The 19,001-nt window shown below is 34.7% G+C and overlaps 1 protein-coding gene across 1 annotated transcript in view; it reads right to left on the bottom strand.

Moving 5' to 3' along the window:
* The window catches only part of LOC123654329 (origin recognition complex subunit 3), a 29,694-nt gene extending 10,975 nt beyond the window's left edge, over positions 1-18,719 (bottom strand). Inside the window, exons 1-8 of the mRNA XM_045590242.1 lie at positions 18,489-18,719; positions 18,264-18,407; positions 18,015-18,193; positions 17,583-17,691; positions 16,543-16,766; positions 15,303-15,450; positions 14,574-14,699; positions 14,121-14,435 (exon numbers count right to left, since the gene is read on the bottom strand). Of these exons, the coding sequence (XP_045446198.1) occupies positions 14,121-14,435; positions 14,574-14,699; positions 15,303-15,450; positions 16,543-16,766; positions 17,583-17,691; positions 18,015-18,193; positions 18,264-18,407; positions 18,489-18,515 (1,272 nt within the window). The 5' untranslated portion in view covers positions 18,516-18,719. The remainder of the gene's footprint in view (positions 1-14,120; positions 14,436-14,573; positions 14,700-15,302; positions 15,451-16,542; positions 16,767-17,582; positions 17,692-18,014; positions 18,194-18,263; positions 18,408-18,488) is intronic.
* Between the last annotated feature and the right edge of the window lie 282 nt (positions 18,720-19,001).

Raw genomic sequence — 19,001 nt, 5'->3', positions numbered from 1 at the left:
TCCGAGACCGGAGGTCGATAGCAGGTTAAGTCGTCCATTCATCATGTGATGCTTGCCGGGCCAGTGGAGTGTTCCAGTGAGTCGGAACCAGATGCCGCATAGTTCACGGTGAGTCGGAACTGTCTGCGGTAATGCTGCATATGCTCCAGTGAGTCGGAGTGGTGCAGTACTGCGTAGTGGCTGGCTGCTGCGTCGACCAGGAGAGAAGTGCGTCTCTGCTTGCTGACCGGCCGAAGTGCAGTGTGCTGTGCCAAAGTCGCTTGAGAAGGCTGTGGGCGATGACCAGGAATGCGCGTCCGCTGCATGCTGGTGGTCAGGATACTCGTAGTAGCCGTAGATGCTGGCTAGCTGAAGCCGTAGATGTTGGATGCTTCTCGCTGCTCGAAAGCTTGAGGAAGTGATGATGACGATGAAGGTTGCGCTGATGTTCATGCTCGGGGTCAAGTGATGATGACGTCATGATGACGTAGCTTGCGAAGGCTGCGCTGATGTTCATGCTCGGGGTCACCAGTTTGGTGATGCGTGTGAAACGTAGTGTGAAGAATCACGTCGGGGTCACCAGTTTGGAAGTATGAGGAACATGGTGATGGATCCTCCGGCCAGACGGATGTTGTGTCTGGTGGGCTAACGCCCCGACGGTTGTTGTCGGGATCTTGTATATATACTTTTTCACTTTGAAAACTCTGATAGCGCGATGTAGCATACGTCAGTTTTTCTTTAATTACGTAGTTTGTAGTCGTTCGTATTTCGCGCGATAGATGTCGCCACAGGTATATCAAACACTATATTTGGTCTTTTTAATTTAATATTTACATTTCCGTGGATTTTGATTTATAATATTGTTGCATATAAATTAATCTATTTAGTTACACTATAACTCAAGAACGACTATGGATTTCATTTGATTATTTTTAAATTTAAGATATTATATTTTTATTTTATTTATTTATTTAAATTCTTTATTGTACAATAAATACACTAATACAAGTGTGTACAAAGGGGGGGGGGGCTTAACGATAATGCATTTTCTACCAGCCGACCTTGGTATGTGCAAGAAAGAATAGTGTGTAGGTGTACAATGAAAAACAATACTAATAATATAATATAACATTACATATTATTTATTATTATTATTATTTATTATAATGCGCCAACAAGGTAGACACTAATAAATTCACTATAATCATCAGCACAGGGTACAAACAATTGAGTGATACCTCAATTATAGGCACATACAGCTTACATGAGAGTTTTTCATTACAAAAACATATCGAATTAAATCAATGAAAATTAAATTATTACAATAAATTTAAGAATAAAATAATCCAATTTAAATTAATTAACAAAATTAATAATCATACGCTAGAATTTACATTAATACTAAAGATTAATAATAAAACAATCAATTATAAAATTATGAATAAATTCAACATTAAAATCAGTGCCATAAAAAAAAAATTAGGATTTAAATTAATACAATATAATTTGAATTGATTTGATACAATGAAAACAAAGAAATTGATATTACAATAAAAATTATGAATAAAATAGAACCAAATTTAATTTATCAATTCATCAATACAAAATTAATACAATAAGAGCCAAAATTGATACAATACAATACATGATAAGTTAACGTTATGAAAATAAAATTTAAAATTTAATTTAATTTTATAATGAGAATCACAATAAAAATAATAATATAATATAATATTAGGAATAATACAAAAAAAGAGAAAAAGTTTTAATTTCTTATACCTTAGACACCAATAAGCTCAGTCGCTAACTTATTAAACAGTTTAGGGTAGTTCGAGAAAATGTCTATAACATTACTATCAGAGACTTTTAAATTGTGGATCTTGTTATAACTCCTTAGAGTTCGGTTAAGCGGGGAAAACTGGCCTAAATTTGACTTTGCACCTTTAATTTTAAAAGGAGGTTTTATATGTCGTTGCGGTAATTTGGGGATGACAAAATTTAAACTAGACAATATGTTAGGAGTATCTAAAATTCCATTGACGAGTTTATACAAAAATTTGATCTCATGCAGCTCTCTACGATGTCGAAGCGATTTAATGTTAAAGTGAGCTAGGCGATTGTTGTAATCAGGCAGATTTCCAGCCATGTTGCAACTATAGGACAAGTGCCATAAAAATCGCTTCTGTACGCTCTCTAGGCGATTAATATAGATACTGTAATGTGGATTCCACACAACACTGCAATATTCCAGAATACTACGCACGAGGCAGGTGTATAATGTAACTTTAGTTCTGGGATTCTTAAACTCCTTACAGTTGCGCAGAACGAAGCCCAACATCCGAAAAGCCCTATTTACAATATCGTCTATGTGCAGGTTAAAACGTAATTTACTATCTAAGATCACTCCCAAATCACGAGTGTGGTCGAATTCATTTAGCAGAACATGATTAATGTGATAGGTTCTGGTTAGTGCATTTCTTTTCCTACTGAATCGCACCACATGACATTTATTCGGATTCAAGCTCATTCCGTTCGCATCACACCACTCCACCAAATTGCTCAGATCACTCTGCAACGAACGCACATCCTCAGAGGTATTCACAGTTCTATATAGCTTCAAATCATCAGCGAACATCAAAAATTTAGAATCATGGAAGCATTTCCCAATGTCGTTAATGAAGATGTTGAATAATAATGGACCCAACAGTGAACCCTGAGGCACACCGGACGCAGCAACGAATTCACCCGACGCGTGTCCACCAACAACAACTTTGGAAGGTCTGTTTGACAAGTACGATCTACACCAGCTCAATAACGTACCAGAGACACCGATGAAAGAGAGTTTATGCAAGAGCATTCCATGACTCACTCTGTCGAAGGCCTTGCTGAAGTCAGTGTATATTGCGTCGTATGAATGTCCATGATCAACCCCCTCAGCAAGGTCCTCAACGAAGGAAAACAAGTTGGTCGACGTAGAACGCGATTTCACGAAACCGTGCTGCTCGGTTGCGATAAACTGCTTGAACTGACATGCTATTGCCGGATACAACACCGACTCGAAAACCTTCGCGAAAGTCGTAAGTATAGAAATAGGCCTGTAATTATGTACCTCACACCTATCACCACTTTTGAACAATGGCATTACAAGGGCACTTTTCCAAGCCGATGGGAAGACACCAGAGCCAAGAGACCGATTAAAAATAATTGAAAGTGGTAAAGCCAAGGCGTCCGCACATTTTATCGCAAAAATGGAAGGTACTCCGTCGGAGCCAGCACCCTTTGTAGGGTCAAGTCTTTTTAAAATTCTAAAAACTTGGTCTTTTGTTACCGATAACACAGTTAGATATGTTGAAGTTGGTGGAAAATTAGACTCGTCGGGGACTGGAATCCTATCTGTGTTAAACACGGAAGAAAAATGTGACGCGAACAAATTGCAAATGTCAGGGCCGGAAGAAGCCACTTCGCCATCCAAAGACATCGTGGCAGGATAGGAACTTGACTTACCCTTTTTGCGCTTGATAAAGCTCCAAAAAAGTTTAGGGTTTGAAGACAAAGTTGTTTCCAGTCTATTCAAATACAATTTATAGTTTAGATTATGAAGCTTCGTGCAACGTTCCCTGAGCAACTCAAAAATAATTAAATCACGAGGGTTGCCATATTTACGATATTTGGCACGATATTTAAATTTTTCATTGACGACTTTTATCAGTGCTGCAGAAAACCATAGCGGATATTTATTAGACCGTGGTTTGGATTTGGGCACATGTTTAGCAATGATGACTCTCAGAACTTTATAAAAATGTGCAACCATATCATCAACGCAACCATAACTCGACAATTCTTTCTCCCAAGAAATATTATTCAGGGCACTTGTAATTTTGACATAGTCAGCTTTGTAGAAGCGGAACCTGGCCCTAATACAAGATTCGAGCTTTTCCTGAAAGTCAATTTTAACGGAAAACTCAATAGGAGGGTGTAATGGGTCTATTCTGGAAAGAGGGTCCTTGCTTACGCCCATTTGGGAAATCACCAGAGAGCTCATCACTAGATCCAAAACGCGGTTTTTATTATTTTTACAACCATTATACTGTGTAAGAGCATTTAATGACATAAAATCAGTAATCATGTTATTCAACAAGCTATTCGTTGTTATCGGAGTCAGTTCAGAGCCAGTCGTCTTATTCCAACACAGACCACCCAAGTTAAAATCCCCAAGAACGATTATGGTGAAGGAGCTAAGTCTTTCAATTATATGATTTGTATTTAAAATGAAGTGTTCCAAGATATGTTTTTGTACAGGGGGAGGAATATAAACGGTGCAAATGTACAGATAATCAGTTTGACCATTGGTATTTAACAGTTCGAGTTTAACCCATAAATCCTCACAGTGCGATTCATAGGCACATATACGAAAGGAATGGAAACGCTTAGAAACAGCTATTAAAACCCCACCACCCAACTTATCAGCATGGAAACCGCTGCTTTCACGATCGCGCCTATAGACTAAATAACGATCATCGAATAATTCAGTATCAGATACACTGCTATTTAACCATGTTTCCGTAAAAACTATTACATCAAAGTTACAACAAACGACATTACTAAAAAGTTCCACAGTTTTAGTTTTAAGCCCTCTTACATTTTGGTAAAAACAGTTTAAAGTGCCCTTCAGTAAAAAAAAAAGCAAGTTTAGCGACATTATGACAACTTATTTAACAAATCGATGTTATTAACATGAATTAGATTAGACTGCTCGTTCTTTCGCAAATATATTCTAGAATCACGCACCCAGACGTATTTATATCCAAGCTCACGAGCTCGAGAACGGGTAACAGCATGTAGGGATTTGATCTCACTCGTAAGATGCTCCGCAACATAAATGGCAGTCTTTTTGATTCCTCCGATACCCAGATGGCTGGTATTCAACTTGTCATCTCGATTACTTTTGTTAAACTTGATTGTTGATGCAAGAAACTCATCGCGCAGACGCGGACTATTAAATTTCACTAATATGGAGCGTGGGCGAGGACTGGAGTTGTTCATCTTTGCAACGCGAGAGCAGTAGTGAATTTGCGCCTCGTTGACTGGACATTTAATCACTTTTCCCAGCTGCATAACCGTGTTAATTAAATTTTCCGCCTTATTCTCAGGGACACAATTAATTTCAATATTAGAAGAACGCGCGTGGCGATCAATTTGAGCTACGCGAGACGACAACTCTTGGTTAGTAGTTCTTAATGATTCGACCTCAGATTTTAGACCCTTGATGATTTTAGACTGCACATCTTGCTCCGCCTTCACTTTCTCAAGCTCAGCATTAAAGTGAGTCATCGACAACTCGATAGAAGACATAGAGTTGCGGAACTCCGTCATTTCGGGCTGGATTTTATTCGCAAACAACGTTTGAAGTTCTTCTCGGATAATGTCACGTATGTTGCTGGCCGATATGCACGAGCAACTGTTCCCAGTACGTGTCCTCGTGCGTTGCGTTGCTACGTGTTAGAAAATTGCTTGCTGGGTTAGAGAGTCACCCACAACTCCTAACACGAGACACAAGAGAGAGAGTAAAAAAAATCCTACAGAAACTTAATCTTCTTTTTCAACAACTCACAAAATCAACTTACACTTCAGCAAAGCTTAAACCTATAAGAACTACAATGACTCACCCACAATAAATTGCACTCAGCTCTTAAGACGGCGAGAGAATCTAACCCAAAAAAAGAAAAGAGCAAAAAGCAAAAGCAAAAAGGCCCGCAACACACGTCCTGAGCCTTATATACAGCAAACCCAGTGTGTCGCGACACAACTACCCCCTAAGGTGCACCGCAACGTAATACGATACGAGGGTATTCCAAAAATTAAATCAGTCGCCTAGAAAAAGTAAATAGCAACGCTAATGCATAACTGTGCTATTATACATCAGCAGGAACGAAACTACGTGCTATTAAAAATATATGCTACAATACCCCCCCCCCGACAGAGAAGAATTTTGCATCTCTGGCAAAATTCTAAAAAAAAAAAAACTAATGTAAGGAGAGAATCTGGTAAGCTCAGGAAGGGATTATAAAATTTAACTCCATACTAAGAGAAAAAAAATTTTTTTTTTTTTTGATAGATTAATCATAAGAGATAATCGAATTACAAAAACACCACATATAATTTTGAATTCACTGCAACACTGTCTTACGACCCAATCATACGTCACTAACATACAACATCCTGAAATTCAACTATCAATGTGCGTTAACCGACCTAGACAATTAACGCCCTGACACTCAGAGTGACGGTCTATAAATGAGCACCACTCAGCAGCTACTTAAAATTTTTAATTTAACAATTTTTTTTTTCTTTTTAATCCATATTTAATACCGTATTCCCGATGTAGGCTTTAGAATGTGCATAACACAATTAGAATCGAATATATATTCGATAGAATAAAATAATATGTGGAATCGCCACCCGTTCCAGAGTTAAGTTGTAACACAACAACAACAACTTATGGCGTAGGCTTTAAACAAAAAAAATTTTGAGTGAGTAGATACGTTAGAGATGCACCCAACACACACAAATTAAGTTATTGCTCAGTGGAATAACCCAACAAAAATAAACACCAAAAGTACATTAGAGATGTACCCAACACACAACTATCATAAGTCATGTACTTGTATAAGCACTAAATAAAAAAAAAATGAGATCATCACCCGTCTCAAAAATGGAATACGTAATATAGATTTAAAACAAAAAGAAAATACAATATCAATTACCCTTACTACCAGAACTTCCTGTTAACTTCAAATCTTTAATATGCCAAACCCCAAGATCTTTACCATTCATATCCTGTAATACGTATACAAGAGGAGACCTTTTACCAACAATTCGACATTTGATAAATTTAGGCGCTAATTTCTTAGAAAAGTATTTATCTTTATCACTCAAGAAGTAAGTTTTCTTATAAACAAGATCACCAACATTAAATTCCGCAGTCCTACGACGCAAATTATAACTTGAAGTATTTTTTAAATGAGCGGCATACAACCGAAATTGAACTTTATCGAAAATACTCGCCAACCGACCTAAGTTCTCCGCATAACAGTCACGAGGAGTAAAAATCATATTTTCTATACTATCAGAGTCCAAATAATGCGAACCACACGACACTAACTCCCTACCGAAAACTAAAAAGGACGGAGTGAAACCCGTAGTTTCATTCACCGCGCTGTTAATTGCAAATTGAATTTGAAGTAAGTACCTATCCCACGATCTATGATCCTCATCGACAAAGGATGCAATACAAGTTAAAATAGTACGATTATATCTCTCAACCGGATTAACCTGTGGAGTATAACGTGGAGTAAAATGAACATTAGGAACATTATAACTTTTAAGAAATTTGATACACTCATTACTAATGAATTGCGTACCATTATCCAATATTACCGACTGTGGAATACCATGAACTAAGAAAACATTATCCTCAATTAACTTAATTATTACTTTGGAAGTTGCGCGCTTCATAGGGAAAATTAAACAAAATTTTGAAAAACAACAAGTTACAACCAATATATAATTATTTTGTTTTCTACTAATAGGCAATGGACCCATAATGTCAATTGAAATAACCTGCCAAGGACGGACACAATTCTTAGGACGACCCATGACACCTAATGTCAAATGATTTTGAGCTTTATATTCTAGACACTTAGAACAATTATTGACATAATTTAAAACATCTTTATACATTTTCGGCCAAAAGTACTTTAAATTTAATCTTTTAAGAGTTTTAAACATACCCAAATGACCCGCAGTGGGAACATCATGATTAATTGATATTATTTCCGAACGATGTTCCATAGGAATCACCTCCTTCCAATCAAACTCCGATGTTAAATAATTTTTATTTTTAGACAATCTAAATAATTTATCATTTTTAATACAATAATTTTGAAACGATGCTGGCTTATTAGCGCAGCCATTAAAAATATTAAGAAACCATTTATCATTACCTTTATAATTTGAAATTGAAAATATACTACTCACGGGAACCGAACGACTCAACGCGTCAGGAATGACATTATCACAACCCTTACGATGTTTAATCTCAAAGTTAAACTCTGATAACCTAGTACTCCACCGAGCCAAACGACCCGACGGGTTTGACAATGATAAAAACCACTTAAGGGCACTATGATCCGTGTAAACTGTAAATTTTTTACCATTATCGAGATAACAACGCCAATGTTCGACCGCTGCCAAAACCGCCAATGTTTCTCGTTCCGTAATACCATAATTTTGTTCCGGCTTGGTAAGTGACCTACTCATATATGCAACAGGATGTTCTTTCCCTTCAAAGGTCTGAGAGAGCATCGCACCAATCCCATAACTACTCGCATCCGTGTGAACTTCAAAAGGTTCGTTATAATTAGGACACCTGAGAACAGGAGCAGAGACCAAACACTCCTTAAGCTTTCTAAAAGAACAATCCGCCTCCTCCGTCTATTTAAATGGAGGTGCACCCTTACGAGTAGAAGTTAATTTATTTAACGGTGCCGCCAAAGAACTGAAATCCTTAATAAAACGACGATACCACGACGCTGTCCCTAAAAAACGTTTTAAACCCTTAACATTGGTTGGAGTGGGAAAATTAACTATTGCAGAAACCTTATCCGGGTCCGTACGCAACCCGTGTTTATCGATTACATACCCCAAATATTTCAACTGACTCCTAAAAAAACGACATTTATCAAAATTAATAGTAAGATTACATTCTTTTAAAATTTCCAATATTTGTAATAAAATAGAAACATGTTCATTGAAATCCGCGGTTGCAATTATTAAATCATCAACATAACAACAAACTTTAACCCCGAAACGGTTTCCAAACAACTTATCTACTAGTCTCTGTTGAGTGGCAGGTGCGTTAGTTAAACCAAACGCCATACGTTTAAACCTGAATGTACCACGTGACGGAATATAAAAAGCCGTTTTATCCCTATCCGATTCCTGAATCTGAGTTTGAAAGAAGGCACTACAAAAATCGATTGTTGACAAATAATGAGCATCCCTAAGATTATCTAAAATTTCTGATATATAAGGCAAACTATATGCATCCTTTTTGGTTACCGCATTCAGTTTCCGACTATCCAAACATAACCGATAGCTACCCGTATCCTTTCCCTTAGGAACCAAAAGTACCGGAGAACTCCACTCACTCTGACAGGGTTCGATGACATCCAACTCAAGCATCTTATCAACCTCCTCCGAAAGAATTCGTTGTTTCTCAGGAGACATCCGATAATATCTTTGCTTAATGGGAACAGCATCCCCCGTATCAATTCTATGAGTAACCACGGTAGTCAACCCTAAACCTTTCCGCTCAAAAGAAACAGAACGAAACTGATTAATAATGCTATCAACAATTGAACGCTGATCGCTATTTAAATGTTCATAACCCGTAATGACGTCATCCGAATTATTACACAAAATAGATTCTTGTTTAAAACTAACTGAATTAATATATTTCGGACAAATTTTGAATATTTTCCAAAAGTCAATGCCTAAAATGATATCTGAATTAATTTCCGGAAAAACAAAAAATTTTATAAAATGAAGTTGATCTTCGAACGCAACCGGTAAACACAAGTAACCAAGAGAAAACAACTTGTTCCCGTTAGCCACAACCGCAGAAATAATGTTATCTTTAAAAAGAGTATAACCTCGTTGTAAGAAATCCTTATAAAAATTACCCCCCAAAATTGATATAGACGCACCAGTGTCTAAGAGACCCGACAACTTAATGTCATCTATATGTATAACGGCATAAGGCCTATTTTCAATACCATTATCATTACACAGAACCGAGTTTAATTTATACGATAAAAAATAAATTGAAATTGTTTTAAGCCAAGAATCCCAATCAGATTTTGAAAAATTAACATTATTACTAGTTTTAACTCGGTTCCAACTTACTCGTTTTTTGAATCTTTAACCCCATTATTATATTTCGATTTACATTTAACACAATCGGGACGCTTCATATTAGGCTCTCCGCAACCAAAACAAAACACAACATTCCGATCCTTAAAACAATCGGCATAAGAGTGAGAAAACGATTTACAACGTTGACAATAAACAGTACGATTCGACGCGCGATCACCGATGGAATTAATGCTCGGCTGAATTTTACTATTGCTATTATTACTAGACACAGAATGTTTACACTGAGACGGCAATGATGTATGAGAATTATTGTAAAACGAGTTGGTAGGAGACGAAAATTGACGAGAGAATTTATGCGCTGAAGGAACAAAACGATCAGAATTAAAACGATTATTTTTATACCCCTGATTATTAAAATTATTCGAATAATTAAATTTTTTAAATGAACTTTTAAAAACGTTTTTAACGCCAGTATTATAAGCTAAATCAGGTGCAACTAAATCATCCGAGACATTCTGTGGTTCGTGAAAATCTAAAAGTCTACTTTGAACATTTTCATAATTACGACACACATTCCTAAGCTGATCAATTGACGTTATATCCGATGACGCTAACATCCCAGCGTAACAAGGTCTAACGTTGTGTAATAAAATTTCTAATTTAAATTTTTCCTCAGGAGGAGTAGTTAATCTGTTAAACATTTCATCCATAACAGCCAAATAAATTACAATAGACTCATTCACCCCCTGTGTTCTATTTTGAATTTCCCTTAATAATTTGTAATCAAAATCTGGTTTATCGAAGTCCCTACGCAAATATTCTAAAACTACTTTCCACTCTGAAACCCCAGCACACACACTCCTATACCATTTTAAAGCATCGCCAACAAACAGCTGTACCGCAAAAGATAAAACTTTGTCATCCGCAATGCGATGAATAGTACAATGTTCCGTAACCCGGCGTATAAAAGAGCGAACACAAGATTTACCGTCGAATTTAATTTTACTTAAATCTCCTAAACTGTTATGATCACAATGAACCGTTACATTCAAGGGATTACTAGATGATAACGAAGAAACTGTAAGAAATGGAGATGTATTAGACGATTTTAATTTATTAACTACCCCACAATAATTATTAAATTGATCAATACACAAATCGTAAATGTCCCTATTCTTCTTAACCTCATCCTCATCCAATCTGCCAATCCTATGATACAAATGAGCCAACAAATTCTCTGCCCTCAATAAACTATTAAAATTCGGATTAGAATTAATAATTGATTTCACTTTTATCAAGGTGTCACTAATACCGCCCAAATCGGTTATAATATCCAACGGACTGACCAAAATCTCCTCTGACGGTAACAATTCCGACAATTGTAATATTTGTTTACGTAAAGCTAAAACCGTGGCAGCTGGCTCCTCATTCCGAACAACCACCTCATATTCTAACTCAGCCTTAGGAAGGGATACGAATTTTATTAAGTGAGTCATCGTAGCACAATAATAAAATTTAAACGAAACAAAAAGTACAAATAAAAGTTCGATTTAAATTAATGTTAAAAAGTAACAAAGAAAGTACAAAGTAAGCAAAAATATTCGTTAATAGAGGGTAGTCAAAAAAAATTTAGTTACGGCAAAAATTATTGAGCAAGAAATAATTAATACAAAAAGTAGGTAACTGAAATTTTTTATCAAAGAACGATTAACAATGCAAAAACCGTGACTACGTTCGTACAAATCTTTTAAATTCAAATAAAAACTTTTAAATATTAACTTTAAATTTTAAACATACCAATATAAATACACAACCTAAACGAAACAGTAATCAAATTTAATTAATAAAAATGAAAAGTAATAATTTAACACAATTCACAAAACACACAAAGACACAAGGACAAGATCCTTTATATACCCAGAGAAAACCACTTGCCAGGAATAAGAAAAAAAAAAAAAAAATTTGAGTGCCAATGCGATACCCTACAAAATAAAATAATTAAAATAATTCACCGACAAACAAATAATTTTAAATATTAGAGAATTTACGCTGGGCGCCAGTGCTACGTGTTAGAAAATTGCTTGCTGGGTTAGAGAGTCACCCACAACTCCTAACACGAGACACAAGAGAGAGAGTAAAAAAAATCCTACAGAAACTTAATCTTCTTTTTCAACAACTCACAAAATCAACTTACACTTCAGCAAAGCTTAAACCTATAAGAACTACAATGACTCACCCACAATAAATTGCACTCAGCTCTTAAGACGGCGAGAGAATCTAACCCAAAAAAAGAAAAGAGCAAAAAGCAAAAGCAAAAAGGCCCGCAACACACGTCCTGAGCCTTATATACAGCAAACCCAGTGTGTCGCGACACAACTACCCCCTAAGGTGCACCGCAACGTAATACGATACGAGGGTATTCCAAAAATTAAATCAGTCGCCTAGAAAAAGTAAATAGCAACGCTAATGCATAACTGTGCTATTATACATCAGCAGGAACGAAACTACGTGCTATTAAAAATATATGCTACAATGGCCCCACGTTGGGCGCCAGTGCTACGTGTTAGAAAATTGCTTGCTGGGTTAGAGAGTCACCCACAACTCCTAACACGAGACACAAGAGAGAGAGTAAAAAAAATCCTACAGAAACTTAATCTTCTTTTTCAACAACTCACAAAATCAACTTACACTTCAGCAAAGCTTAAACCTATAAGAACTACAATGACTCACCCACAATAAATTGCACTCAGCTCTTAAGACGGCGAGAGAATCTAACCCAAAAAAAGAAAAGAGCAAAAAGCAAAAGCAAAAAGGCCCGCAACACACGTCCTGAGCCTTATATACAGCAAACCCAGTGTGTCGCGACACAACTACCCCCTAAGGTGCACCGCAACGTAATACGATACGAGGGTATTCCAAAAATTAAATCAGTCGCCTAGAAAAAGTAAATAGCAACGCTAATGCATAACTGTGCTATTATACATCAGCAGGAACGAAACTACGTGCTATTAAAAATATATGCTACAGCGTGACGAACTCCAATTGCGGAGATGCAAGGACACCACTATTATTACTACGAACTGGAGTATTAGAATTATCACCTCCTGTGCGCTCGCGACTGCGACATTGCACACAAATCCATCCAGATTTAAACATAGCGGACAAATCATGGAAGTCCGGCAGAGAGATGTTTACGCAAAAATGGTGGTAACTGGCCATACAGCGTGAGCAATCCATAGATGGAATGTTTGCTAATTCTTTTAGACATGCGTCACATATTTTAGAATCTGCCATGTTTCAGATTTTACACTAATACTGCTCTTTAAAATTCGTATTAATATCGTAATAAATATTAATCGATTAAACACCTTTCAAGATTTATTGATCTTATTCGATTCAATGATTTCGATTCTATGAGGCCAAATGACTTCCCTTCGTCCGTCAGCTGTCAAATGTCAACTGTCAAATGGCAGCTGTCAAATGTCAGCCGTCAGATTACTGCTGTCAGATGTGACCTTGCTGTCAAATATTAAGAATTAGCTGTCAGCTGACAGTGACACCCGGCGGCCAGAGTTGATTTTGACTTTCAGAATATCCTGTGCTGCTATGTTGGTAGCACTCACCCACTAAATGTTGTACAACTACCCACGTTAGCAATGATACAAAAAGCTCACGCAAAACTCTTTGAACGCTGCTTCACCTAATCCTTCTGCTTGCCGCCGAGAATGATGTCTACCAGAACTCCTTTGATACCAGTTTACACTTTGAACACACTTTTCTTAACCTATGCGAAGTTTTACTGAAGTTTTCGATGAAAAATAGAACCAGTAACGACGATACGTGCTTTTGCAATGACAACCGAATATATAAATAACACAACACTAATAATATGGAAAAAAAAATTATTTCTTCTTCACTGTTGTTATTTATTTTGCGACAAGATTATTTCTGTAGTCGGCACATTTTTATTTCTCGTGAAAATTTAATTTTTGGCAAGTCGTGCTATGTTATTTTTTATTATTTCTTAAAAAAAAAAAAAAAAAAAAAAAGTTCTGATATTTTGTAAGTTCTTATGGAATTGAAAAATTGTAAGAATTGAGCAGAAATTTGCAAATTTTAAAACGTAAATATTATTTAGGCTTTACGCATTTGATAGTTTATAAGACAGAACAACGTCTAATCGTTATAATTACTGTTTTACTTACAGTTTTTCCAAGTGTATTCTTTGGTAGATCCTTAACAAACACAGACAGTAATCTTATACATAAATAAAAACTGTGTATATAGTCATGAAGCTTATACAGTTCTTTGGTTAAAACTTCTCTAAAAAAGTCGTCGTCTTTAAATAGACCAATTTTTGTCTCACAATCCTGTACTTCTAAGAATGGACGGAAGGATAGTAACTGTCTTATATTTTCTAAATCATAAATCGTCAGATTATTGACAGCCTCTTCAATTTTGTCACGAGGACAACACAATGATTTTATATTATCTCCAAAGTAATGATCAATCATACAGTACTAAAAAGAAAATAGTTAAATATTTATAACAAATCATATACATCTAAAAACACAGATAAGCAACATGCAAAGGTTTTTGGTATAATCATTTTTTAACTGGTAATTAATATATATATTTCGAGTTATACTTTTACATACCTTAATGCTCTGAATTATGCCTGTAACAGAGAAGTCATAAAAAAGAAATACATCTGTCATTAGTTCAAATGCTTTTCCACTTAAGTGAAATGGATTTGTATGAGTTAAAAATATTTTTTCTAAAACCTGGAAGTGAAAAATACAAAAAAAAAAATATAAATAAAACTAAAACAATAAATCATTTTAGGTACTGCTTAACCTCAACTAATATTTAACATGTAAACTAATAAAAATATCTGCTTGATAAAGTGAAGTTTAACAGTGACAAAAATATATTATAGGCTTCATCTTTTAAATATTGTTATATATCAGATAATTTTATCAGCAACCGTTCAACAGGCTTATACATTTTTAAAATATGGTAGGATAATACAAAAGTAAAAAACAATGTGCAATATAAATTCATATACATAAATTCTCTTCTTTAGAACTTGACACAATTGAAAAATTAATAACATCTAATATGTAAATCTGTTAACATACTGCAGTAAGAAAATATAACGAATTTTACCTACCTTACTCAAACTCAATAGCTCATATTAAGACAGGCCTGGATAAGAAATTGTAGAATGTCTTATTAAAAAATTATTTCATTTTAAATACAACATTTAACTATGTTATTTGATACCTGATGTATACACCTACTATATATAACGCTACATGAGTTATAGGTTTCAGTAAAAAGTACAAAAATTATTACAATATATAAATTTTTATTAAGATACTCACTTGATTCATGTAAACATGTGAAGGATGTGAATGAAATACTTTTATTAACAGCTTTGATGAGACATGGTACGGAAATGACTTATGCAGTGCTGAAACTGATGTTGCTACTCCAAATATTAACACTATTGGCAGAAACTGCACATAAGAACTAAAAATAAATAAAAAATTATTTACTATTGATTTAAAAAAACACATTAATTATAAACAACTGTTTAACTCCTGCCCAAATCCTGCCCAAAATCTGGATCAGCCGGACTGGGGAAGTATCCGAAACTTACGGAAAATCACAGCTAAATAATACTTGCTTTCAAGCAATGTTGTGTTCCAGTAGTAAGTAAGGTGACCAAACTTCTGGGGGGCTTGGGGGTAGGTTGGCAATGTGCTTGCGATACTTCCGGTTTTGGAGGTGTCTATAAGCTACGGTAATTGCTTACCATTAGGCAAGCCATACGCTTGTTTGCCGACCTAGTTGTACATTAAATAAAAATACATCAGGGTAAATTCAGATTAACCCCTGCGATCACCAACACAGCTGCCTAGCAAGGTGACTATGGGCAAAACACGAGTTCACGTTATTTTTGGCGTAAACTTGTGGAGGCCTATGTCCAGCAGTGGACTGTATAGGCTGTAATGATGAAATTCAGATTCTTAAAATTTATAAAAAAATTATTCATTCTTATGTATTTACTGTTTGAACAGAACTTTTTTGTTACTTAAATAAACAATTGCTTTTTTATTGTGTAACAATCTGAATATTTTAGTATAAAATTGTTTATATTATTTAAAGTTTATGTTTTTAATTTATGCCTGTTTAATAACAGCCTATAAGGCACTAAGAAAATTGGAAAATAATAAAAACTGTATTCTTTAAATTAAACTATTAATATTTTAATATGAAAAAAAGTTAATTTTTTACAACTAAATTGGCAAACAAGTGTACCCTTCTGGTATTAATCACCTTATAGCGATTACTGTAGCCTATAGACGTCTGCAACACTACAAGCATGGCAAGAGCGTTGCCGACATTACCCCCAATCACCCCCAAGAGCTCCAGTCACTTTACTCACCGCAGGAACACAACACTACACTGCTTTCAAGCAGCAATATTGTTTAGTTTTGATCTTCTGTAAGGTCGAGGTACTTCTCCAGTTGGGCTGCTCTAAATTTCGAACAGGATATTTACTTATCTGTAAGTGCAAAGTGTTTATTTATTTATTTGAAATGAATTTATAAAGCTTACCTAATAATCATTACAAAATCTTGTAACACATTACAATTAAAGCTTTCAAAGTCAGGTATTATTATTACCAAGGCTTTCTTTAAATTGGCACACTTTTGTTTCTTTGGTGAGTGTTTCTTGTATTTTGCTTCATACCAATTAAGCAGAGTTTTTACTGTACATTGATTTTTCTTTATTTTAAATTGTGGTATATCATTATCGAAGCCTTCATCAGCAGAATTATCCTATAAATAATCAAATTGACAAATTTAAAATCATATAAGAATATCAAATAAGATTGACTCTTCTTTTGAAGTGAAACTTCTTTAGGCGCATAAAGGTAAATTTTTACAAATGAAATGGCAACGTTTTGATGAAACAGCATGGTTTAGATGAAATGGCATTATTTTGATGAAATAGCAACATTTTTGTCGATGGCGCTGGAACGGAAATCTAATGCTTTAGATTTGTATAAATGTAAACGAGACTTAAAAATTAGTTTGCCAAATAAGTTTCACATGCATACTTTGTATGTACGTTTTTCATATGAACAGTAAACACTGCTAAATTATGACGTTCCTACCTTCAAGGGATAAGTCAAAGGTTACGGAAATTCTAATATTTTTAATAACAACTATGACAAGTGAAATACACGAGAGAAAAGTCATAGGTTAAAGAAACTGTAATTTTTAGGTACTATATTTCAAGTTTTGCAGATAATTTCCCTACAATGACTAATAATCACTTTCGGATGTCCTTGACAAGAACTGAGTCCATCAACTTTACTTGCTCTTTGAGACATGGTTGGAAAGACATTCAGCAATATCACAAACAGATATTTATACAATACAAATATTGGTTTTTAGGGGAAATGAAATCTGCAACCAATAGTGTTAAGGTCACCTTTTCTCTCCCAAATACATCAGACAGGTTGTAAACTCACAGTCAAACAAGATTTCTCGCTAATAATAGCATAGAATGAGAGATGGAATTTTAGATGTTGTTACAAAACAAACTATGGTGACTTAATTAAATAGCTTAATGTTTTATTTATATCTTACCAGCACATCTTGTCCATGTATCAACTGCCACACAGTATTTTCAACTAAATGTTTTACTGTTTGAGCATCTTGAGAATTGATCATGGCAACATGTGGTGTCACCTCTTCACTAAAATTCAAATTGAAAAGGAAATCAGATATATTACACAATCATCATCATCACTTCAGCCTATCGCAGTTCATAGCTGGACATAGGCCTCCAGAAATTTGCGCCAGAAATGGCGTGAACTTATGTGTGTTAGCCACACAGCTTACATATATATTACACAGACATATGCCTATTATTGTTATATTGTTTACTCCAGATTTTAATTATTGATAATTATATGACAACAAAAAGCTACAAAAATAACACATTAACAAACATATCAGTAATCAGAAATTTTATTACTTACTTAAGATAATTAAAACACAAATAAATGTAACACCAACCTTATTTTGTTTATGAGGGCTAAAAATTGATTCACATGGTCGGGTTGGTTGACCCCAGTCAGTAATGTGGCACTAGATATAATCCCTTCCAATGTATCATATTCATATTCTTGATTTATCAATTTTACATAGTTTACAATATCATTCAGTAAAACACTATATGTTTGTTCATGAAGTTCCTTAAATATACATAATTTTTTAAGCAGAATGTACTAATTTAAAAGTGACATATACGTTATTTATGCTTACCTTAAGTTGACTTTCAATCAATTCCCAGTTACGTTTAAATGTTTCATACCAAGGGTCCTTAGATAAACATTCATTGAGATTACATTTAAGTTTCTTTTTATATTTTTTTGTTCTTTTAAATCCATTCGGAAACAAAAATACACCCTGTAAAAGTAAACCATTTATAATATTACTTATTTACATATGTAATATTATAAAACATAAACCATAATTCATATATTTTACCTTTGAAACCGAAACAGTAGATTCCATAGCAAACAATGCAAATCCAATAAAAATTGTCACTTTTTGGATTTTATCCCTTAAATTTTTACATAAAAGGTCAACTTGAGTAAAAAGTAAAGTAAGATAAAAACTTAACTGATGGAAAGAAAAGATCTCATTTACAAAAATAAAGTTAAAATCAACTTAAAAAATTGAACAGCTGCGACATTTCAAATCCAAGCAGATTCTTAAATTTTATGTTGTTGTTTTAAAATTTATCCCCAATAGGGAAAGGCAAAGGACTATAATCCATACAGCCTAGTCTGAATTTGTAAGTTTCGTTCTGATATATCAAAAGGCCGGAGCCAAGTCTGAAGTAACTTTATTGTTCTTCTGATTCGATGACTGGTAGAGTAAGGCCGAAACCAAGTCTGAAATTTCATATTTTCGTCTACTCTTCTTTGTCTATAAGTGATAGGCGAGGTCGAAACCAAGTCTGTAATAGGCCGAAGCCTGAAATATCAAAATAAAATT

Source organism: Melitaea cinxia, chromosome 6 (assembly GCF_905220565.1).
Source record: "Melitaea cinxia chromosome 6, ilMelCinx1.1, whole genome shotgun sequence".
Classification (NCBI taxonomy): Eukaryota; Metazoa; Arthropoda; class Insecta; order Lepidoptera; family Nymphalidae; genus Melitaea; species Melitaea cinxia.
Note: the sequence above shows the minus strand (reverse complement) of the source record. Positions and strands in the feature narration are given on the sequence as shown.